Source organism: Trypanosoma brucei (assembly GCF_000002445.2).
Source record: "Trypanosoma brucei brucei TREU927 chromosome 11 chr11_scaffold01 genomic scaffold, whole genome shotgun sequence".
NCBI classification, from domain to species: Eukaryota; Euglenozoa; class Kinetoplastea; order Trypanosomatida; family Trypanosomatidae; genus Trypanosoma; species Trypanosoma brucei.
In genome coordinates this window covers 2,680,175-2,702,272 of record NT_165288.1, presented here as the reverse complement: position 1 = coordinate 2,702,272, position 22,098 = coordinate 2,680,175, and the positions used below count along the sequence as shown (strand labels likewise).

The window sequence follows — 22,098 nt, the reverse complement described above, 5'->3', positions numbered from 1 at the left end:
TTGTTCGATGGGGCTTTGTTCATCCCTTTTTTATGATTTAAAAAATATATATTCAGTTGTACACAGCTTTCTATTCCAACGAGCTTTTGTGTATCACCTACCATTTCATTTTCCGACGACATAGTTTCCAGCTGTTTCGTCGTAGAGGAACCACAGTGGCTGCCATCTGTTGGGGTTTGTTTCCTCTAAAGTTTCATCGTCAGAGTACAACGTAACTTCCTCGTCTCTCCAATCATCCCTTTGCCACTCAATACAGAAGCGATAACCCGGTGCATCGGCCGAGCCACTGACCTCTGAGAGCCCTAAATTTTCCTTCTCTTCCTCTTCATTCTTTATTTGAAGGTGTTGTTGATGATCTCTTTCTTCTTCGTTGGTCTTGCCGCTGATATCAACGTGATTTGATTGCTCCTTGCGTCCAAACACTTTCGTTATGGAGGCTAATGCGTACACGTCTGTCATCCACAACCGCACCTTTTGTCCTACGGTTAGGGAGTGTGCACCGATGGGTTTAAACCTGTTGGCGTTCGGATTGGTCGCCAACGGAGCTTCTGGAATGCCAGATATATATGCTCCAGCGACTGATGGACCAAGGTACTGTGTGAGAAACGCCTGAACCGCACTTTCGTATCTCGAGCTGAAGGAATCGCCATACCCTGACTCAGTTCTATCGTCGTGTGGAATCACTATATCCCATCTTTCCCCTTCGTTGGCGATGCCTTCACAGGCACGCCTTTCACCACCGGTCGCCACTACAAACGTGGCGCCTGCGGCGACGCTGGTAATGTTATGTGATTCTAAAGCCACAACGCTACACGGGTAACTGCGAGAAGCCTTACCTGAAGTACCGTTTGACAAGCCAGTGTACACTTGCTTTCCCCATACGTACAAAAGCCCATCACTCGTTGTTGCCGCAGAAAACGTTCCTCGCCCAGCGAATATATTTTGAACGTTTGATGGCAAAGATATGATGTCTGGGATCAACTGCCCATCACCGTTTTTTGCTTTGCCGAAGTAATAAACAACGGCACCAACGGCACTTGATTCGCGAAGAATTAGCGTATGATCATCCCCAGCAGCAATGGCACAGACACGCTCAGGGTGGGTACGCTCTGGAAATTTGACACGCACAGGTAAGTACGACGATTCGAAACTCCCTGAGCACAGCTTTCCATATGTACCATCACCACACGTGTACACTTCATCGCCGCTACGGCACACCACGTGACTTCGGGATACTGACACATCCACAATAGTAACGTGACGGCGGACGAACCATTCGATCCTTGTAGGCACGGAAACATTGGTGTTCACAGTTTTCAGTGTTTTTACATCCAACCGCTGGCCGTTGTCTCCATGGCACAGGTGTCCGTACTGTGCTTCACCCCATGAGAAGAGTTGGCCGTTACCATCTAGGGCGAAGGTTGCGTTACCACCGGCGAAGACTCGCTTAATGTTATGTATACCACGAACAGGAGCAAAACCAAGCCCTTTTCCCACTGTACCAAGTTGACTAAAGCTGTTATCTCCGGCGGCGAACGCAAGCCCATCGGAAGTAGAAACAACTGTGTATTTATCACCACAGGCAATGCTAGAAACGGTGACTCCTGGTGGCAACAACTCCTCAAATTGGAGTTTTACCAATGTGGTGCTGTACGTTGGCAGGCGATGGCCCAACTGGCCACTGTGATTGCTTCCCATGCCATACAGTGCATATGTCACATTCGAACCGATATCAGATGTGACGGCACCTTCCCTACGCGGCAAAGCAGAACCCATGCTTGATTTGGGGGCCAGGCCCATAAGCCCCACCAAATGTTTTTGGCCACAACCAATCAGCTTCACGACGATACGATGGTTGTCCACATGTTGCAATGTGCTTTGGATGTCGTCCTGTTCAGTTTTTAAAATTTTCTCGGGCTCTGCAATCCCAGCGTCAGCCATCATGGAAAGCGACGGGGGCACATATACGGGGTAACGCAGCGGCGGCCGATTAGGGGGGTCCGCCTGTCGGGGTTCAAAAAAGTTGTACGAACCCCAGAAGAACATTTTGCAAGCACAACCTTTTGCTTTTCTCCTAATTTCTCCTTAATTTCAAAGTGACAGAGTACACTAAAAGGACCAAAAGAAAAAAAAAGTAGAAGGCAGCTCAGAATGCACTCCTGTAGGCAGGTATTCACGCACCCGCACAGGACAGAACAAAAGAGAAGAATGCTTCGTCCCCCCTTTTCCCTCATTTCCGCCGCATGAGACCAGAAACGACTAAAGTTGTTCGAAACTCGTTGGCGCACTTGAATACACGACACTCCTCGCACGGATTGGGAGGGAAAAGAACCCTCCCCCGCGATGAAGTGTACGATTGGTGTGGGCAGCAGAAGACTGACAAGGCTAAAAGAGCATACGAACACATACATACGTATGCATGATTGCACACAACGGGTGAAGGCAATTGAAAAAACTTCCACTAAACACCAGGTAACACACCCGCAAACGAGAAGACGTCCTTGCAAGTCCTCTCACAACCTTCCACTATATCCCTCGCCACCCTGATATCACCATCACTTGCCAACCAAAGGAGTTGCCCCAGTTGTTCACACCCAAGCACCTCCAACCTCTGCACGCATCTTCGTTGTTCATGACGCTCCACACCGCCTCCTGAAGCTGAAGGAACTCGTGGGGACCGACCTGGCGAAGGTACAAATGTGGGAGTTGTATCATTGCTGCGGGCAAATATATGATGGGCATCCGTTTCCAGTAACGCACGCCCCTCCTTAAGCAGGAAAGGCAGTACCTTATCCACAAAACCTTTCACCCGAAAACTTGTTGCGGCACCCACACCAAAGAAAATGCGGAGCGGCCGCGCCTTGGGCTTCGAACGTGAACCTGTACCGATGACAAAAGGTCCCCTCTTCTGAATTTTTATGGCCGATCGTACGAAGTCGAGCGATCCCGTGAAGCCATGGAGCACAATCGACGGTGGTGTGTCTTCGAAGGCAAGCTGCTGCAACGCCGACAACATGGTGCCGAAGCTACGCACACAATGCACCGATACCGGGCGCCCGTAGCGGGCGGCGAGTTTCATCTGTCCCAAAAATAGCTCCAGCTGTACAGGTTCAGGTGGGCCGCGCAGTTTGTCCAGGCCGATCTCACCAACGATAGCCTGCGGGAATCGCTCCAGGGCCCTTTCCAAGAGATCTAGCAGCTCCCTCGGGCTTCGGCGCACCACATTTGTCGAAGTGGCATTAGCATGGCAGCAGCACCTGCAAGCGCTAGTCGATCCCTCTTCTCTCTCCTCCTTTCCATTAGTTACGCACGCGGTCCCTTCCTTCCCCTCTTCAGCATATGGGACGAACCACGGGTGAATGCCGAAACCGGGGATGATAGCACCGCTCCATGATTCCTCAGATTCGGAAGCCGATTGCACCTCCAATGTTGGAGGTGATGTTGCAACATCCTCAATGAGGCCCCAGTCGATATCGGGGTGAGTACCACATATAACAGCCCGCTTGATACCACATACAAACGGCACATGTCCCGAGCTTGCTGGTGAAGTGCTCCTCCTTGTGTTGATATCCAACTTAAGGTGACAATGCGAGTCCGTAAGAGTGAACCAGCTCGTAGTTCCGTCACCGGTGGGTGTAGTTGATGTTGGGAGATGTATCATGTTGTTGTAAAGTGATCTAACACTTCCCTCTTTCTCCGTGGGTTTCTCTGCGTTTGCCCGCAACTTAGGTGAGAGTTCATGTGAAATTGGAAATGCAGTACCAGAGAGCCGTGGGAAGTTTGTGTGTTCGTATCAAAACCAAGTGCTTCCACCCATGCATGTTCTTTCCGCTTACCGTTACTAACGTGCTTGGGGACCGCGATAATTAATGGCGTTTATTCCCTGGTTAAACAGAAAGAAATATATATGATCTCCTTTAACTCCCGCCCAAACAGAAATAACTATTGGAACGTACCTGTCAAAGAAGTAAGGAAGACGGGGTGGGTAAGGGCGACATTGTACTCGGCGCTGCAGTGATTACGGCTTCTTCACGTGATCAAACACCAAAAGACAACAATAATGACAGTTACAATAATAATAGTAATGAGGAAGAAAGATGGAGGAGGTGCTGGATTAATGTTCTCCCCAGTACAACCATGCACACCTCCCTGGCCAATCATTATCTCGTCCTCCTGCACAAGCATGTATATATATATATATACCTCACAAATTAATCTCTATGCGGCTGCTATGCGTTGCAATGCATGCACAAACCCACCAGGGACAGCGGGCAATTCTCCCTGGCAAGCGTCGGCCCTGTCTAGTGGGGACGAAGAGTATCAGAACCGGGAGAAGAGATGGGTCTTCAGGCGTGGTCCAACCGATCCCGCTGCGCGGCATAGCGATAATGTTGTAGTAATCCCAATTCCCGAAAAGTGTGTTGGGTTGCTGTAAAGAGAGGGCATCTCGTACACACTTTTCGGGAATACTCATCACTCGAAAGTTTCCATCGGTGTTTTCTTTTTTTTTTTTGTAATTTGATGAACAGGTATATATCAGGAAAGGTGCTCAAGGAAGGTATTAAAAGCTGTTTGCCAGCTCGCTAATGTTTTTTGAAGCCGATTGCCCTACCACAGACGTTCTACCGCCGCCACCGCCCTCTGCGCGAGTGAAAAAAATATAAGTGGAAGTGCAAAAAGCATCCGTCTGTTACAACGCACGGGGTTTCACTAGTTTCCGGAGTCAACACTACTCGTCTCCCATACGTCACCATTGCTTGAAATAGTCTAACAATACGCACACAGCATTCTTCAATAAAATAAAGCACTAAACACACACGTCCTGAATTCATGTATGCTTGTATAGGTTTTTTTGTAAAAAAAAAAAAGAAAGAGATGCTTCGACATCGGACGCCCGTTGATTCGAGCAACTGCGGGCTGCTTGCTCATGATTCCGCCCTGAAGCGCTTCATATCGGAGCCCGTACTGACGTTACCGCTGCTCTCTACTTCCAGCGCCTTCTGCTTCTGTAGAGGTTTAGGCTTCCTTCTTGCGACTACATGTTGCACGGGTTGACTATTAGATGCCTCCGACGAACGACCATTTACTTGCGAAGGAAACAATGAAAGTGACATACTGTTGCTGTGCTCACTCCATTGCACAGGGTTCGTGTTAGACTGCGGCATCGACAGGGCGGAACACTCCCCATCATTAGGGAGCCGCGAGACAAAGGGATGCTGCTGTTCATCCACGTCACCATAGAACTCGTGCGCTGTGGGCAGCCGCTCCGTTTCATTCACTGCGAACTGCTCTTGGATGAACTCCTGTATTTCCTTAAAGCGACCATCCTTCATCTCCCGGGCATCTTCAAGAAGCTCCCGCATCTGCTCTACGAGTTTTGGATCAACTTTGCCTTCGGGAAATTTCTCGATTTCTTCGATCGCCTTGATGAACCGCTCCTCCGCACCTTCAAAGTCACCTTCCTTCATATAACAGTCGGCTATCTCATAGAGTACTGCGGCAAGTCGTCCATAGGGTAAAGACGCAGGGATCTCCTGCTCAAGATACCTGTAAATGAACAGTTCACTTTCATATTCCTTGAGAGCCTCTTCATATGCTTCACGTTCAACCTGAACCTGTGCAATCGCGTTGTGGACCTCGGCCAGACGCAGCTGAACCTCAACATCATTCTCACCGCGGCTCCGCTCCTGTTTTTGAAAACATACACGAGCCACATCGAGGTTTGTAAAACACGCCTCGAGGGCGTCGTGATCAAGGGGGTCAAGAGCTGCCTCCATACTGCTGGCGGACTGTATCATGCGCAGCTGCGAGAGGCCGTAGTCAAGGAAGTATATGCCACATTCGGGGTATGTCGCACCGTATTTGTTCTCAAAATAGCGTACAATACGGTACTGAACGTCAAGGGCCTCCTCATAGTTGTGCTTGTTGAACAGTTCTAGCCCAACAGCACGCATTGCTACGGCCTCTTCTTCACTATTAAAAGGAACGATTTCCTCAGAGCTTTCACTGCTGCAGTTGCTCTCTGAGGAAGATGCCTCGGTGCCCTCCGCTTGCCTCGAAGCTTGCTTCTCCCCGGGCTTTACACCCGTCAACTGCTGCTCTCCCTGGTCATTCCTCACCGCGGCCTCCGCCACCCGCTGCTGCTGCTGTGGGTGGCTCATAAAAACACGAAACACACACCTTCTGTTTTCTTGCGCGGGAAATGTCCCCCCCCACCCTCAACTTCCGTTGGGAGTACCACTGTCTAATTACCTTAACTCTTCTCCCCCTCCAAATATATATATATATATATACCGATCGCTGTTGCGTCGCACTTCGGGGGTCTCAACCTTTCTCCGTTTCCGTCCGCACTGTCCTACGCCTACAATCACTGTTTTTTCACCCTTCGGCAGCGTGTATGGAGTCGCACGCACAACAAATAAACAAGAGAAGTAATCTCCCCCACTTTGTTTGCTGCCCAGCGGCGCGGCAACAACGGAAACAGATATGTGGTAAAAAGAAACGTGGAAAATAAAAGGGAAAGAGAACGAGAAAAAAGTGATTAAGCTACTGTGCAATAGAGTAGGTACAAAAAAGCAGGAACAATCTAGCACAAAAACAAAGAAAAGGAAAATTACACAAAAAGTGAAGCACACCGACGTGAACGAACAAAGAAATGGAATAACAGGAGATGGATAGAAAGAGGATGGTGAAAAATGAAAAAAAGTCGTTGTTAACTGTTGAAGCAAAAAAGAAAAAAAGGACAAAAAAGGAAAGAACTTGAATAGACGAACGGATGAAAACACAAAAAAAAGGGAAAGGGTGTACGAGGAGGGGAAGAGAGGAATCCCCTCTTGCCGTAAAACACCACCACCAATATACGCATACAGAAACCACATGTGAGTGGACGCGCCCCAAGAAGATGGGCAACATGAGGGGGAGTGCAGGGCGGGTGGGGGAGGAAACTATAAATATTCATAAATATACATTTGAACGCGTACATGTGAAGCGGTCCAACTACCGCAACGCCAAGTAGATGAAACTAAATACCAGCTTGGTGGGAAGAGAAGGCGCTGTCGAAGGGTATAAACAGGCAGGCGCCCGATTATCTGTCGTTGTTAAAAAGGACGAATGTCAACAACTGCAGAAGAATGTAATTTAATTAGAGGGAAACAGCGTGAAACTTGGAAATAATACAAACAAGGTAAAAAAGAATGGGAGGAAACAGTGTCAATGGACCATATACAAGTAAATCAACCATCCTTTCCTCCCTCTCAGTAGCAACAAAACCGATATCTCTCTCCAACTCTCTTTACGAGCACAGTCTTTCCGTTCCTATCGTCTCCCACACCCGCTATCTTTCCCTTCCCCCTATCCACACTTCTCGTTGCACTATTCTTATTGCTGCAGTTGTTGCTGTTGCTTGTAAATGAACTGCAGTCTGCATGACCCCGGCTTCGCGGCGGTCGGTGAACCCATGTGGCGTTTGACATCCCGCAGCATTCGCTCCATCCCTCCATACGCTGCAAACTGTGGTGATATGTAGTTATCGACAGAGCAGTAGTCGAGCAAAGAAAGCATGCACGAACGACCGACTTCAGCGCTTTGCGCCAGAATGCACGGTACCCTAATCTGCCTCAACAGTTCTGGTTTGCCATTACCACAGTCACTGGGGATCTTGGTGACATCACGCTTCTTTAGCCTCTTCTGTTGTGAGTTGCTACGGACGCACTTGCTACTTTTGACGGCTCCAACTGCCGTACCCTGTTCATTAAGGGGTGTAACAGTGCTGGCGTTGTGGGCGACGGGGCTGCGCTGCGGCACGATCTGTGTATGGGTGTATCGGTCCTCCCACGATTCTCCATCCATAATGTTGGACGTGCCGCCAGCCAACAGACCGTCAATGTACAGCCGGTTGTTTGTGAAATACGTGAGTTCAATGGTGTAGGAGTGGATGAGGCCGGCGCCAAAAAGCACGCGCGAACTTCCCTCCTTACTCAACATGTGGCCGCGTCCGAATCGGCAGATCGAGTACCCAAAGAGCTCCTTCGCGTGTAAACTGATGATCTTTGGAAAGAGCATATTCCAGTGCTGCACCGTCGCCGGGAGGCAATTACCGAAGGCGAAACAGCTAGACTGCGAAACGTGCGAATGAAAGTCCAAATACATGAAGAAGCGGTCGTCAAACACTTGGCGCAGATGGTCGAACACCTTGCGGAGGGCGCTCACAGTGGGTTGTGTCTGAGGAATCGGCCTGTTATAACAGCGATTAAGGTTAAATCCGTTCTGGTCAAGCCGAGTGTGACCCCTGGAGACACCGTCGGGGTTTAACATAGGTACAATATAAAAGATAAAATTGTCCCGTAGCTTTGCCGCTAGTGGGTCGCGGGAAAGAAGGAAGGAAATTGCGCCATGAACACCATGGGATGCTGTTGTTTCCCCGGGATGCACGCGGCCACTCACCAGCACGACCTTCTTACCCTTCTCGAACTGAGAGTATGGTCCAACAATGGGCTTACGAGACGGGTTACCGCCACCGCCATTGGAGTTGGCATTGCAGGCTGTAGGGCCGCAAGCTCCATTATTGGCGCTGTTGCTGCCTTCCACTTTCCGCTTGCTCCGGTGCCGCTGATTAGTTTTCGTAGAGGAACTCGTTATGATAAGCATGTGCAGTTTGCGACCATCCTGCGTGTAACACAACACACGCTCTTCAAACCAAATATCGCACGTACTATTTTTAACCAAGTTATGCCAGTGGGTAATGTGGCAGAGTAAATCAGCATATGTGTAGGGAACGCAGAACGCCACATGAATGACATCATTTGTACGGGGTGTTATGACAAACGTCAGTTCCCCATCAGCCTCGTCATTTGTTGTGCGATATGAGCACTGCGCTACTGGCACCCACTGCCGGAGGCAATTCCCTGCCCTCCACACAGGTCGCATGCCATTCCGACCATATAGTTTTGTGGTGGGTTGAATGTTAACTAATCGCAAAGTCACCGACGTATGAGGTTTGACGCCGGCGAAAGCAAAACGAAACCACAACCTTTGCCCGCATCCGGGTTCAGGTTCCATCCACAATGAAAAGCCGATCCCATTCGGCTGCTGTGGATATTGCTGTAGATGCAGTAGTGTTGACTCGGGCATACGTTCCACGCGAGCAATATTTCCACCCTCCATGTCGGACGAGAAGAATATGCCCTCCTCCGGAAACGGGAACAGTAACTGATGCGATGGTGAGGATGTACCAAGAACAAGGACAACCTGCTTCTCCCATGCGTCCGCAAAACGGACTGTGCTACCCCAATGGGGGTAACATTCCCGTACAATTGTGGCAATTTGCTTTATGGGATGAACTGCAGGGGACAAGTACGGCTGAACATTCCCGTCTTCAGAGGCATCGCTGTCGCGCGTACAACATGCTAGGATGGTTCCTATGACATATTCCTGTCCAGAGAGCCATCTCATTGTCTCGTCGATGTCAAGGAAGAGGGTAGGAAAATCAGGACGGCCTCCTCGCGACTCTGGAGCTTTGCACAGCTTACTCTGCCCCACCGAAAAAGAATTGCTACTGTTCACAAAGTTGGGAGAAGTAGTGCACCGAAGCGGCGGCGCCGCAGATGCCACAGACGATGGCATCACATTGCGTTTCACAGGGGACGAAAGCTGCGCCCATGCAGAAGCACTCAAGTTGTTCCCTGTAGTGCGCCGCAGTCCGTGGAGCTCGTGCTCGTAATCCATAAGCCCGATATAATTTAGGCATCTAGCGAGAACACGGTCATCAACAAGCCAAGTAGTCCCGTCTTCATTGAGGAAAAACGCGTCATACAAACTCAGGGAGCGGCAAAGGCTGTCATTGAAGAGTTCTGAAGCCTTTTGCGTGCCGAAACTACTGGTGCCCTCCCCCAGCTGACCGGCAGTGGATGGCCGCCGGGAACTTTCTTCCATTTTTTCATCGAGTGACCGTTGCAAATCTTCTGGAGCAGCACAACTTCCGATTGCGCTGTTGGGACGATCCAGCGGTGCAGCACGTGCGTCACACAATGTGTTTGACAGCGATGGATCGCTGAGGCACCGATTGAGTGAGACGCTGTCCTCCGTCTTTTTCGGCGAAGTTGAGGCTCTGTGGCTTCCCATGTACCGCTGCACTGCCTCCTCTTCATCCACCTCATCATAAGGCGCTAGCTCGTCACCTAACTCATTAGCAGATAGTTCTTGTGCGTTGTCATCGTTTGGATCGTCGATGTCGTCTACACCACTCTCTCTGTCCAGTTCCGCGCAATCATTTGTGTTAACTGTACATGTGATGCTAGAATTAAGACTGGAGCACTCGGAGGGAACCTTGACGCTACCTTTCTTCCCGCATCTGGAAGTGCCGTCACTCCTGAGTCGTTCTACTCGAACGGTAGACGCGAGTTGTGCCTTTTGCAACTTCTGTTGGCGCTTCTTGCGTCCTATACCTACCGGTGGGTTCAACTTACCTGCAGCTGTCTTCAAACCCTGCATGGGCGAGGATAACACAGCTGACGATAGTGCAGCAGGACGGTGAGGCGCCTCACCAGCGGGGAACACGTCTGCAGTAGCGATTCTTATTGCACCCAGTTCCTTGTGCCCAGTGGGTTTCGCCGGCAGATGCTGCAACGAGCCGCCCTCGTCAGCAGAAAGGTCTCTCAGTAACTTCTTCCGCAGAGGATTCAGCAGCTTCTTTCCCTTACCATCGGGTGGGAGGTTAGCTGGGAGAGGGACGGACGCGGTGCCAGTATCGAGAGTGCGATGAGGCGCAACAACACCGTGCACGTGCCTCCCACCAGTCACATCTTTTTCTCCCATAGCGCCCTTTTCCTCATTTCCTGCCCTGCATTCGACGCGGGGGCTACTCAGTTTGGTAGCAAAAAGTTGTTCCTTCGATTTCAGGAACCCTCGTAGTTTCACCGCTCCTTTACCACGAACACTCTTCTCAATGCGAGAGGTCATTAATCCACTGTTGACAATGCGTAACTGGTTACGCTAAGCACCGTTGATGAAATGCTAGCCACTTGTCTCCTTTCACCCTCCCAACCTAAACGTACACCTGTGCACTCGGTCCCGTTTCCAGTCGTGCTTCCTTTCTCCGAGAAATTGCTTTTTCTCACTATACGCTGTGTGTATGAGTTTGTGTACGTGGATTATACGGCTCCTTCCTTCTCCTTATATATCTGTATTGCTTTGACTTCTTTCTTCCGTCAAAACCCTCCTTGTGTCCTTTCTTCCTCTCTCAACCTCTTTGTTACTCTCTTTTCCCCCTTGTTGCTTTCTTCTTGAAGCTTCACCTAACCTTTGCAATGAACCTTACAAGTGCTATATACACGAATACACGTAAGAATATATATATATATATATGTATATGTGTATTACTTATTCGTGTCTGTACCACCTAGAGCGGCCACTTTGTACAATTAAGGGACCGCCTTTTATTTCCTTTCTCGCTGTTTCACCCCCACTTTTTGTGCTTTTGCGCTCTTTTATTAAATATTCTTCCTTTGCCTTGGCTTTTCTACTGTTTTTTTTTCCTTTCTTTTTCTCTTTTACCCCTTTAAAGTCTTTAACTAGTGGTATTAATTCGGTCTATGACCTAGTTTTTGTTTTCTCCTCTTTCCCCTCCTCCCTCTTATCTTTCTTCGCTGCCCTTTACCGATCAGCCGCGCTCGAATTTACTTCTGTTACTTCTGATGCGGGAAAGTACAAAATAAGAGGTAAGAGAGGCACCAACGATGAGTTCACCTTACAAAAATGGCAAAAACACGCAGGTGGTTGCTGTTGTTGTTCAACAGCAAAGAGGAAAACGGATGTATAAATATACAACCTACGCGGAGGTGACGTGTGGGAAATATAGGAGAAACGCGGTGAAGAAAAGAATAAGTTAACGCTCAGCGGTTCGTTGTGAAGGAGGGGTGCGACAACAAAAAAATTATAACAATAACAATAAAAGGGTACTGCGGGATGATGATACACAAAGAGGGACATTAGCCCGACAGGGACACCGACTTGCTATCATTTGTTCGTTGTGTTACTCTCCCCCTACACACAGACGCACGAACATGTAAACGAAGAAGGAAGTAAGGAATTTGATCAATATATCTCAATGAGGTTGGCCAGGTATGCGCTCGTTCCTATTTCAGGCGCACATGTACACAACAAACGAGACTTATTAGCCCTCCTACCGCATAAAAAAGCAATACAAAAGAAATCGACAACCGAAACGGTCACCACACACACACACACACACATTCACGGCGCGCTTTCAACATGTGGCCCATAGGAACGGTAAGAAGACACATCCCAATCAAAACACAACCACTGGTGTCCCCAACTTGCCCAACATAGTCATCTCATAGAGTATCAAAATAAAAACACGGAGGAGAAAGTAGAAAGGTGGTAAAAGGAGAGCATTTAGAATAAAAACAACACGAAAATTGTCATGCACAAACCAATCAATGCACCAACAATAACGGCCTCCCTGCGTCGCCTACTATCGATCCTATTCAGCACATTTTTGACAAACGGGACACGCTGCGTGATCTCCAGCAATCTATCGCTAACGCTAGAGAAAGTGTCCCGCTGCTCACGGAGTTGCAGATGGGCCTGCTCTCCTCGATCGATGATGTTGTTAAGCATCCGCTGTGTGTGGCGCAGCGACTCCTGTTCCTTGAGCAGTAACTGCGTACCTACGTCCTCACGGTGAACATCAAGCTCGCGACTTATATTCGGAAGCAGCTCAACGCGTTCACAACGGCGCTTGAAGTCGGCGGCGACGCGGAAAAGGGTCCGGCGCTTCTCAACCGCTAGCTGTTGAAACCGCTCCATGTGAGTCATGGCGGCTGACTCCAGTGGGAGCTCACGCGCAGTTTCCGCCATAGTTTCCAGCAGTGTCTCAAACCGCTGCAGCACAACCTCCACCTCCGACTGACTGTGCTCAAACTCACGCTGGACGCTCCTCACGTGAGATTCTGAAGGGAAGTGTACAACAGCGGTATTGCCGAATGTAGTGCTGCTAGATGATGAGGGGTTGTTATACTGGTTGAAACCTGTCGTAGGAGCCGTGCCTTTAGCTCCAAACGAAACACCGCTCGTCTCATCATCAACACGCCGGGCAATATCCTCCAAGGCGGCTAATTTCCGCTCAATGAGATTGTCGGCCTGTCTGGCATCGTTGCGCAGCGAATCCCATATTCGTTGTTTGCTATCCATGAACTACACTTCTTTCAGAAAGTGGGGATTGGGGAAATGATAGGGCAGGTAAAGAACCGCTGGGTTTCATTGGCCGAACAGCACCGCAGAAGTCGGGGCTGTGGTCACGCGAAGGGAAGGCGTGTGGTCAGTGACTTTCATCGTAACAAAGTGTGTGTGTGGCCGCATCGGCGACGAAGCGAAATGAGACTTTATTTTCCTCCTTCACTAATGTTAAACAAACATTTAGGAAATGAAGGAAGGGATATCAACAAACCGCACCACGCGTGTAACAGAATATGTTACCTTTCTTCTGTCTGATGCCCCTCGACACACACGCGCACCCACATTCACACACACTCACTCTCCAACACACCTCTTTATGCCAACCACCCAAACAATGCGCGCCAAAATTGAGATGATGGACGTGGGTGCCTCCCTCACCCGCTACTCAGTTCCATGCAGCGCGTATCTCTTCCTGTGTCTGACGTCAATATGACGTACAAGGGAGAGAGCACAAAATGAAACGAGGTGCCTACTCACCATGAGATGCCTTATAAATCGCGGCATGTAACTCTAATCGTCTCCTCACACAGCAGTCGCACGTACGGCTGCACTTGGAAGTCACAATCAAACATATCCAGCCGCTGCTTCTCTAGCAACGGTAGCATTTGAGGCACACGTACAGCGACGGTCGAATCTCCCTCTGGTCGAAGGGAAGAAAAGTCCGTGGTAACCGCGACTGCGGCCCCCAGCAACTCTTCAGTGTACGCAATACATAATTCGCTGAGTGATACACTGTGAACAATTTCGCGGAAGAACCCAGCCGCCCGCTCTCGCCTCAGTTTCTCATGTATCAGCCGGTTCCTGTGAGCAGTGTGCATTTCCTCAGCGTGGGCGGCTCCATTAGCCATAGGAAAAAAATTGGCGCTAAGCGGTGGGAACACCCCTTGGAGTGGCATGCCACCACCACCACCACCACCAAGTCCCAACCGATCTTCGCTTTGCTCGTCATTAGACATTAAAGAATCCCCATTGCTCATTGCCTTGTCCCTTCCACCCGGACTTTCACCACCAGACTCTCCGTCCCCCATACCTTGTGGAGGAGGTGAGGTGTTTAAGACGCCACCATCCGAGTCTTTTAATTCCTCAGAAGGTGGTGTGAGCCAATCCGAGAGTGTGGCACGTGAAACAAATTTTGCGCACAATGTTTGCAGTAGATCACGCATCTCGCCCTCGGTCACGCTTCCCGTCAGGTTAAAAAGTTGTGAATCTCTGCCCTCCAACGTGGTATTCACTACATGGAGTGCAGTATCCACAACCCGAGGAACAGCGAGCCGCAGAAGCGCGTCTACACAAAATCCCTGCTTCACATCCTCAGTCTTCATATTATCATCATCCATCATGAGCGAGAAGGGTGAAGCTTCCATTTGCTGAGTCATGTTTTCCAAGAGTGTCTGCAACATGAAATTCTGTGTGCCCTGATGCCACCAACTACGAAATTTGGAGAGCAAGGAAGTATTAGCGCGGCGCGTACCGCTGCTTGCTTCCTGCTTTCCAAGAACGAATACCAAGAGAGACATTGTGTGCCTCATCACATGAAGTGTGATAGTCAAACTGTGAATGTAGGCGGCACTAAGAATCCCCGCGAGTGTTGTGTTAAAGAGTTCAGAGAAGATAGCCACCTTATCACCTGGAGTAGTGGCACGCCGTAACCGTTCTTTTATTGCGCCAATAGCCAGTGCGTCGATCATTAGGCTTTTTGTGAGCGGTTGGCTGACTCGAGCGGCAATGATGCTCCGGTCATATCCCTGGGGAAGGTGCGCAACAATGCTGTTTTGCACGGGGTCCCCACGAAGAAAACTACGCGCCCCTATCGCTTGCTTCAAAAGAAAACCGGAAACACCAACGACAAATGCAGCTTTTCCCAAATTTTCCAACTCTTCTTCTAACAAGTCTCCAAAGAACTCGTCACACATTTGGCTATTTCTCTCACTTAATTACGCCCTCCCACCAAACGGCACACCCTTTTGCTTAACAAACGTCTTGCTTAACCCCTTGCCCCCCCCCTGTCACCCTTTTCTTTGTTAAATCTTAATGGAGGAAAAGTTACCTTTTGTTCTTTTTTTTTTAGGTATTTATTTTTTTAACTTCAGGTCTTTCTTATACCCCACCACCGCAGCTGTATTTGTGGTTGGTGTTACTGTTGCTACTCAACTATCCCTGTCTTAAAACACTTTCATACATGCCGAAAGAAAAGAGGGAAAGATAGGTCCCACACGAGTACCACAATAGAAGAGCTAGAAGAAACAACCGATATCAGTGAAGTCCAAACAACTTCAACTTCAAAATATACACCTTTATTTTTCTTTTCCAAATGCACATAAACCCACACACAAAGTCAGTAATCCCAAGACTGCGGGTCGGGTAGTGCCCCCACTGCAATCGGACTTTCATAACCCAACATCAAAATTTACACAACAAACACATCTGCAAAAAGAAAAAAAAAGAGAGGAAAGTTGCACATGACATCGCCTCTCTTCCCGAAAAGTGCTTGCCATTTACTCAAGCCCTCTGGCCTTTATGTCAAATATTTGCATGGTGAGGGCCCCGTTCTTAATATCTCCCGCCACTTTGTCGGATGGCAACGGGCGTCGGCGCATCACCTCCTCATCTTCCACTTCAATTGTTAAAATTCCAGTGGCCTCATCGAGAGACACCTGATGAGTACGCTGAACGACACCCTTCCGGGAGACGTGTGTGGCCCCTCCGCAAGTGCCAAAGCGGTGCTGAAGTGGATAAGACGGCATCTCTTCTGCAACATCATTATCAGCTTGATTCTCTCTCCCAGTTTTAGTGCCTTCAACTGACAGCACCTCCACCAATTCCCCCGTTTCAATGGAAATAAGGTAAGAGTGCCATGGACAGCGTAAACAAGGCACTCGTGAGGACCCGAGTTTTCCGTCTCCTGATGTCACAACAGTATCCATATCTTCTAAATCAACTATCTGACCCTCGCCAAGTGGTCCGGAGCCGTGATAACATGGACTATCGATGGCGTACAACTTTCCATGATGAAGCAAAACTGTGATAAACCGGTAGGGTTCCTCAAGAAGGAAGTGAGCGCGGTTGCGTTGTTGACGGAGCCGCTCATACGACCAACCGTCGTACATGTGCTTTTCCACCATGCGGCTTCACTCCTTACTACTAGTTTCCCCTTGATGCGTCTCTCTTCGTCTCTCGGGGAAAATGTTCTTTTCTCTTTCCTTCGTTTATTTTATTTCCTTTCCTATTTGACTCACCCTTACTCTGACCTACACATGTGAATGTTGAAACACCACGATAAAAGAGATAATGCTACTCTTACCACGAAGCAATGGAGGGAAGAAACGATAGTAACAACGTAGAAGCACAACAATATGAATGGCAAAAATATCATACAAAGACGTGCATAAATGCATCTATTACCACTACGTGGAAGAGCTGCTTGTCATTCATCTTCCTATCATTTCTTGACTTTCCTTTTATAATGTGAGGCAAATATATATATATTCACTACCCTCATTTATGCCCCTACAGTCCTTAACTGACCCTCAAAACACATCATTCCTGATGCAACTCAATGTTCATACAAAAATTTAAAAGCCTGCCGTTTCCTTCGCTTCCACACAGCAGCGACCCGTAGAGCGTGAAGGTCACCTAAACTTACGCAATACACCGCTCTCGCCCACTAAATATAAGAGGAACGGTAAAGTGCAGCCAGTTCGTTAGCATAAGTTCAACAACAAAATACACCCGAGTAACAGAAAATAAGAAAATGTAAGTAGACGCCCTTTTCTGATGGTTTAGATGGGATTTCACACAGAAAAAAGAGCATCATTTCATCCTCCGCCACCACTTACGACCAGTTCTGCATTTCTCTCTAGTGTGCTTAAAGTGACTAAGTTTCAGTTTCTTCCAAAACGGGAAACAAAAGTAAAAAAAACACAGGAAAGATCTTACGCGAAACTCGTACCTACGCCATCTCTGCTACAGTGACAGCATTGGGCTCTTTCTATGCGGTATATCCACCTCAAAGGTGGATTAATTAAAAAAGGAAAGCAAAGAGACAAACCGAAGAGAGAAGACAAAAGTAATGGGGGAAACCAAGGGGGAAATTGCATAGATCGCACTGTTTGAAATGAACAACGCTGGGCGCAGTTTCTTTATTATTATTTATTTTTTTTGCCTTTCTCTTTTTTTAAAAAAATTTGATGGTGATGTCGTTTACTCATTGCAGCCGTCGTTATACCGTGAGAGGAGAAATGAGTTCTACAGCCTCAACCAGTGGTTAAACCCGTTCCGGAGAGGAAGGAGAAGGGGAAGAAGTGCAATGGAACTACAAATAAAAGACAACAACGGAGAAATTCCTCGTGTGTGTGCGCGTGCGTGTGAATATCAAGAGAAGCATGAAGGAATAATTGTAGCACGAATGCCATGTGTGACGAGATGCACGAAGAAGTGAATGCTGGTTATGCTACAGATACGTACACATGCGGAACCACAACCACATTTTGGCACCCGACAACATAAAACATTTCTCCCCCAACACCTGCCGCCCTATCAACAACAACAACAACAAAACACGGACACCCACTCATACCGCAGTGGAGTGAATCGCCCTCTCCTGCTTCACTCGCCTCCTATCAGAGGCCCTTCAGTTGTCACATTCCTTTTGCTCTCTTATCTCACGTGGTCCACGCATGCTGCCACCTACTCGGATACACCGCTGCCCGAGTATATCACAGCGAACGTTCAAAACACTAGACACGCAAGCACAAATACATGTGCCTTCGGTCGATGGATCAAATTTACCGCCATGACTGCACTAACTTCGGTTACTCGCTAGTTTTCGCCGACGCTTCCGACCCTTCCTGCTTCTCGGATTTCCGCTTGAGTACCTCAACATCCCAGTGTTCGTTGCTGAAAACATCGATATCTGTGGCGATGCGCATCGCTTTCCGCGCGATTTTCTCCGCATCGTAACCGTCCACATCAATGAGCGCCCGTGCCGCTGCCTTCGCGAAGGTTCCACCGGACCCAATTGCCACAATTCCATCAGCCTCTGGCGTAATAACATTACCCTGTCCATCAATTTCCAGAGTCTCCTCAGCACTGCAAACAATGAGTGAGGCTTCCAACCGGCGAAGTGCGCGATCAGTACGCCACTCTTTAGCTAGCTCAACAGCCGCACGGGTAAGCTGATTTGGGAACTCACCAATTTTGTTCTCAAGTTTCTCCATAAGAGAAATCGCGTCCGCAGTGCTCCCCGCGAAACCAATGACAACATCATCATTAATGCGACGCAGCTTGCATGCACTGGATTTGGCGACAATGCGCTCACCAAGGGTAACCTGTCGATCACCGAGTAGCACAACCGTATCACCCTTGCGGACAGAAAGGATGGTTGTGTGACGTAGTTGACACGCTGCAGGGGAACACGTAGTGCGGCCGACACGGCGAAGCATAATGACGGGTGATAAAGTCGGAAAAGTATGCTTGAGTTACTGGTGTGCGCCTCGCTCCCTTCGTCGTTCTTGTGAATGTACGTATATTTATATTTTCCTTTTTTAAAAAAATCCTTTTATTTTCTTCGTCTGCGCCGAACTGTGCGAAGTTAAGTCTAAGCTTCTAAACCCATGCACACAAGACGTCAAAGTAATAAAACAAAAAAAAAAGAACAGAATACCGATTCACCAACGGAACGTACACAGAAGTGGTAAGCCCCTACAAACTACCGTATCAGCGCAACTGATATTTCAAGAGGCCCATCGGCAGGACACAGTGAACCAGCAATCAACTGCAGCTCCGACAGAAAGATTCTGGAAGACAATAAAATTATTCCCCACGCACTTTGTCTTCTCTCTTCATCGCGGACTCCCGCCCCTCTCCCATGCACACACACACACAACCGCAACGCCAATCACATCACTCTTTTTAAAGCACACTACGTGCGCATACACATGCTTTTAAACATCCCCACTCTCTCTCTCTTCCCTTCCCTCTCTGCTCCTTTCCCTCACCTTTATAAATAAATATATATATATATATATATGCTCCCTTATCTCTTTCATCAGAAAGAAAAAAGAAAAAAAGAAAATGACAAAGCCATTCGCAGTGAAACAACAAAAAGGAAATTAACCACTTCCTGAAGGTTTAGCCGACCCCGATTCCTCACGCTGTGGGGGAAGTAAAAAGTTGGGCGACTTCGCCTCCCTCTCACTCTTGATCAGTACAGCCCGATTATTGCAATTGATGGGGGTAAAATCAAAAGCTACGGCTGGTCCGGCGGGACGGTGAACAACTTAAAGAGGGGATGTGTGTCCAGAAACAGGTACAAGTGCTCCCAAAAGGCAGACGCCTGGCGAATGTGAGTGTGCGACTTCACAACGCGGCGTGTCAACTTCAACGGAGTAACATGCCACTCCTGAAGGGCCTTGGGTGGTTTATCCTCCTCAAAGTAAGGTAAAAAACCACACACACGCTGAAAAAGTCGGCTCACACACAAGGAAGGAACTTCGTCTGGAAACCAACGGTTAAATTGCCACTCATTGCCGTCTACGATGCACGCACAGACATGGTTCCAGTTCTTTACCTGTTTTGGTCCATTCACAACACGAAACTCTCTGTACGCTACACGGTACTTGTCCGCATCTAGGAAGCTTCCCGGTTTGACAGTGATGTGCTTCGGCGCGTCTTCAACGTTCATGTCGCCCGTTACGGGGTTCAAGAACCGTGAGGACGGCTCAACGTAAACACCATCCTCCAAGAAATCTTTGATGTTGATCACCTGAAGTACAGAAGAAACAGAAGGCGAAATGAGAATCAGGGGGACAAAGTTAAGTTTCCGGTTCCTCTGCGAATGATACTCCGGCACCATGAATCCAGGATTGATACGAATCCCATTCCCAATTGAACGAAGAATATTGTTAGCCCCCGCACTTCCTGCCGCCGCAGCGGCAGAAGCAGAGGAAGTGAGGTTGTTCCTTCCGCCTCCCTCGCCGTTCAAGGCGGCGTGAGCGCGATAGGCCTCGTAAAAGTTCGGTCCCTCGTGCCTCGGTAGTCGCGGGTTCTCGCCTCGATCACCAACTAGGTTGCGTAGGGTTCCCGCCGTGCCGTAACGACTGACAATGGGTGCAGCGTGAAACCCCTCCTCAGTGGAAGTTTGCGGCTGAAAAAGATCAGCAGTTTCAGCCTCAAAAGCATTTGCTCCGCTCCGGAGGTAGTGCAACAAGTCAGCAGGGAGTTCGCAACCCCCAGGGAGGAATTCTGAGGGAACAAACTCTTCTGGGAGCGGTTCAGTGCTATCCATGTTACATACCTCGTCCACAAGACGACCCCAGTCCTCGCGAAGACTCATTGGTTCGCGAAGACTTGGAGGGGAACTGTGAGCACTTAAAAAGAGGCACAGATGGCGTGGTGAAAAATTGAAGAGTGGGCGGGTAAACATTATGTGCGTTCACAGCGGCAGCACCGGGAGGAAGAGGGGGAGATGATAACAGACGAAGGGTCCGTTGAAGAATTGTGGAAAGTGGGGGGAGATGCGAAAACTAAGAAACATAATTCGAAATTGGGTATATGATGCCCACCGCGGGGTACAGAAAACGGAGTACCTCGGCATTCTTCACCAAACAATGTGGAAGAGCAAAAATACATCAGAAAGTCGCATCATTTCGAACAGACTCAAAAAGAAGGGGAACCCACTGCTTCTCTTCTGTCTCATCATGCCTTCCACTGGAAAATAACGAATGCGCGCGCCCATTTAACTCTACTGTACGTGTCTAGGGAAACTAGGCCACAAAAAACACCACCCCGCAGCAGCAAACACCACCACTATACCCCCAGATAGCCCCGTAACTGACTCAGTAGGGGTAAAAGAATTTCTCTGCCTTGTGGAAAGTACATCATTGCTGCCACTGCAAGCACCGCCAAAAGTGCGAAAACAGAAACGCACAGCGCCACCCTACGGCAGCCACCACACAGACCCCCTCCCCTCAGCTCCTCCTCAAGAAGTGCTGCCCGCAGTTCCTGACGCCTGGTACTCCTCCCTATCTTGGCTGTGGAGTCATACCCTGTAACCTGAACGGGTTGTAACCGCTTCCGGAGTGGAACACCTTCCCCCTTTACTCCCGTCACATCATGTTTCGGTACTGACAGTGCCTCGAGATAGTCAGTGCCGCCACGGGGCATTATGGTGGCACCAGTGCCTTCTACACTATCCTGTCTCGTTTAGCACCCTCCTGATTTTCCCTTTCGGGCCTGCTTCTCTTCTCTATATTGTGTTCAGAATAGTGAAATGAGCACCACACAAGGTAGGCACGCTTCCAGAGTATTGGGGTGTTTCCAAAAACGGTGAAGAAAGGAAGATAAAAGCAAACCATCCAAGCACCAACACGGGCACAAACATATTACACTACACAACGTCAACCAGAAACAGCGAGGAGACAATGGCGCGTGTGTACGTGAAGGGGAGGGGAGACGAAGAAAGATCATTCAGAAGTAATTACAAACATGGGGACAGGGAAAGGCGTTTGTGGGAGTCAGTCCATGGCCGTAGGGTGAACTGATTGGCGACATGGACCATGAAGCACAACGCAAGCATACCCACGTATTCACAACAGGTGAACATCAGAAAGTGGGAAGGGGGAATTCTACAAAGAATGAAAGCAGGAATAACGGGGGAAAGAGAAAGGGGGAAACAGTTGCAAACGTCAAATCTGTTGTGTCTGTTGCGTCACCCACCCACACGCATAAAAATGAAGTTGAGCCTCATTTTCGGCACCTAGGCCAGCCAACGCGATAATGCGGAAATAGAGTGATCAGACGTAAACATAAAGTGATAATATAACATCTAACAGCACGAAGGTACAG

General features: G+C 48.8%; 12 protein-coding genes across 12 annotated transcripts, besides 7 other annotated features; all 12 read right to left on the bottom strand.

Moving 5' to 3' along the window:
* Positions 1-105: 105 nt before the first annotated feature.
* Positions 106-2,046, bottom strand: Tb11.01.2100 (hypothetical protein, conserved; the record flags this gene model as incomplete). The annotated part of the gene is made up of 1 exon (XM_824004.1): positions 106-2,046. The coding sequence occupies one exon, from the start codon at positions 2,044-2,046 to the stop codon at positions 106-108; it is 1,941 nt and encodes a 646-aa protein (XP_829097.1).
* Positions 2,047-2,461: 415 nt separating this feature from the next.
* Positions 2,462-3,661, bottom strand: Tb11.01.2090 (hypothetical protein, conserved; the record flags this gene model as incomplete). Its single annotated transcript, XM_824003.1, has 1 exon — positions 2,462-3,661. The coding sequence occupies one exon, from the start codon at positions 3,659-3,661 to the stop codon at positions 2,462-2,464; it is 1,200 nt and encodes a 399-aa protein (XP_829096.1).
* A 543-nt stretch (positions 3,662-4,204) lies between these two features.
* Tb11.01.2080 (hypothetical protein, unlikely) lies at positions 4,205-4,474 on the bottom strand (the record flags this gene model as incomplete). The annotated part of the gene is made up of 1 exon (XM_824002.1): positions 4,205-4,474. The coding sequence occupies one exon, from the start codon at positions 4,472-4,474 to the stop codon at positions 4,205-4,207; it is 270 nt and encodes an 89-aa protein (XP_829095.1).
* A 451-nt stretch (positions 4,475-4,925) lies between these two features.
* Tb11.01.2070 (hypothetical protein, conserved) lies at positions 4,926-6,161 on the bottom strand (the record flags this gene model as incomplete). The annotated part of the gene is made up of 1 exon (XM_824001.1): positions 4,926-6,161. One exon carries the CDS (start codon positions 6,159-6,161, stop codon positions 4,926-4,928), a length of 1,236 nt encoding a protein of 411 aa, XP_829094.1.
* An 87-nt stretch (positions 6,162-6,248) lies between these two features.
* Positions 6,249-6,878, bottom strand: Tb11.01.2060 (hypothetical protein, conserved; the record flags this gene model as incomplete). The annotated part of the gene is made up of 1 exon (XM_824000.1): positions 6,249-6,878. One exon carries the CDS (start codon positions 6,876-6,878, stop codon positions 6,249-6,251), a length of 630 nt encoding a protein of 209 aa, XP_829093.1.
* Positions 6,273-6,293: a sequence feature (AT_rich).
* A 499-nt stretch (positions 6,879-7,377) lies between the features above and the next one.
* On the bottom strand, positions 7,378-10,956 carry Tb11.01.2050 (zinc carboxypeptidase, putative; the record flags this gene model as incomplete). Its single annotated transcript, XM_823999.1, has 1 exon — positions 7,378-10,956. The coding sequence occupies one exon, from the start codon at positions 10,954-10,956 to the stop codon at positions 7,378-7,380; it is 3,579 nt and encodes a 1,192-aa protein (XP_829092.1).
* A 387-nt stretch (positions 10,957-11,343) lies between these two features.
* Positions 11,344-11,373: a microsatellite.
* Positions 11,374-11,462: 89 nt separating this feature from the next.
* Positions 11,463-11,548: a sequence feature (A-rich).
* A 680-nt stretch (positions 11,549-12,228) lies between these two features.
* Positions 12,229-12,248: a microsatellite.
* Positions 12,249-12,411: 163 nt separating this feature from the next.
* On the bottom strand, positions 12,412-13,209 carry Tb11.01.2030 (golgi SNARE-like protein; the record flags this gene model as incomplete). The annotated part of the gene is made up of 1 exon (XM_823998.1): positions 12,412-13,209. One exon carries the CDS (start codon positions 13,207-13,209, stop codon positions 12,412-12,414), a length of 798 nt encoding a protein of 265 aa, XP_829091.1.
* Positions 13,210-13,742: 533 nt separating this feature from the next.
* On the bottom strand, positions 13,743-15,167 carry Tb11.01.2020 (hypothetical protein, conserved; the record flags this gene model as incomplete). The annotated part of the gene is made up of 1 exon (XM_823997.1): positions 13,743-15,167. One exon carries the CDS (start codon positions 15,165-15,167, stop codon positions 13,743-13,745), a length of 1,425 nt encoding a protein of 474 aa, XP_829090.1.
* Positions 14,152-14,172: a microsatellite.
* A 582-nt stretch (positions 15,168-15,749) lies between the features above and the next one.
* Tb11.01.2010 (hypothetical protein, conserved) lies at positions 15,750-16,376 on the bottom strand (the record flags this gene model as incomplete). Its single annotated transcript, XM_823996.1, has 1 exon — positions 15,750-16,376. One exon carries the CDS (start codon positions 16,374-16,376, stop codon positions 15,750-15,752), a length of 627 nt encoding a protein of 208 aa, XP_829089.1.
* Positions 16,377-17,392: 1,016 nt separating this feature from the next.
* Positions 17,393-17,414: a sequence feature (AT_rich).
* A 651-nt stretch (positions 17,415-18,065) lies between these two features.
* On the bottom strand, positions 18,066-18,695 carry Tb11.01.2000 (HslVU complex proteolytic subunit; the record flags this gene model as incomplete). Its single annotated transcript, XM_823995.1, has 1 exon — positions 18,066-18,695. One exon carries the CDS (start codon positions 18,693-18,695, stop codon positions 18,066-18,068), a length of 630 nt encoding a protein of 209 aa, XP_829088.1.
* A 558-nt stretch (positions 18,696-19,253) lies between these two features.
* Positions 19,254-19,282: a microsatellite.
* A 219-nt stretch (positions 19,283-19,501) lies between these two features.
* Positions 19,502-20,677, bottom strand: Tb11.01.1990 (hypothetical protein, conserved; the record flags this gene model as incomplete). The annotated part of the gene is made up of 1 exon (XM_823994.1): positions 19,502-20,677. The coding sequence occupies one exon, from the start codon at positions 20,675-20,677 to the stop codon at positions 19,502-19,504; it is 1,176 nt and encodes a 391-aa protein (XP_829087.1).
* A 383-nt stretch (positions 20,678-21,060) lies between these two features.
* Tb11.01.1980 (hypothetical protein, conserved) lies at positions 21,061-21,417 on the bottom strand (the record flags this gene model as incomplete). The annotated part of the gene is made up of 1 exon (XM_823993.1): positions 21,061-21,417. The coding sequence occupies one exon, from the start codon at positions 21,415-21,417 to the stop codon at positions 21,061-21,063; it is 357 nt and encodes a 118-aa protein (XP_829086.1).
* Positions 21,418-22,098: the final 681 nt, after the last annotated feature.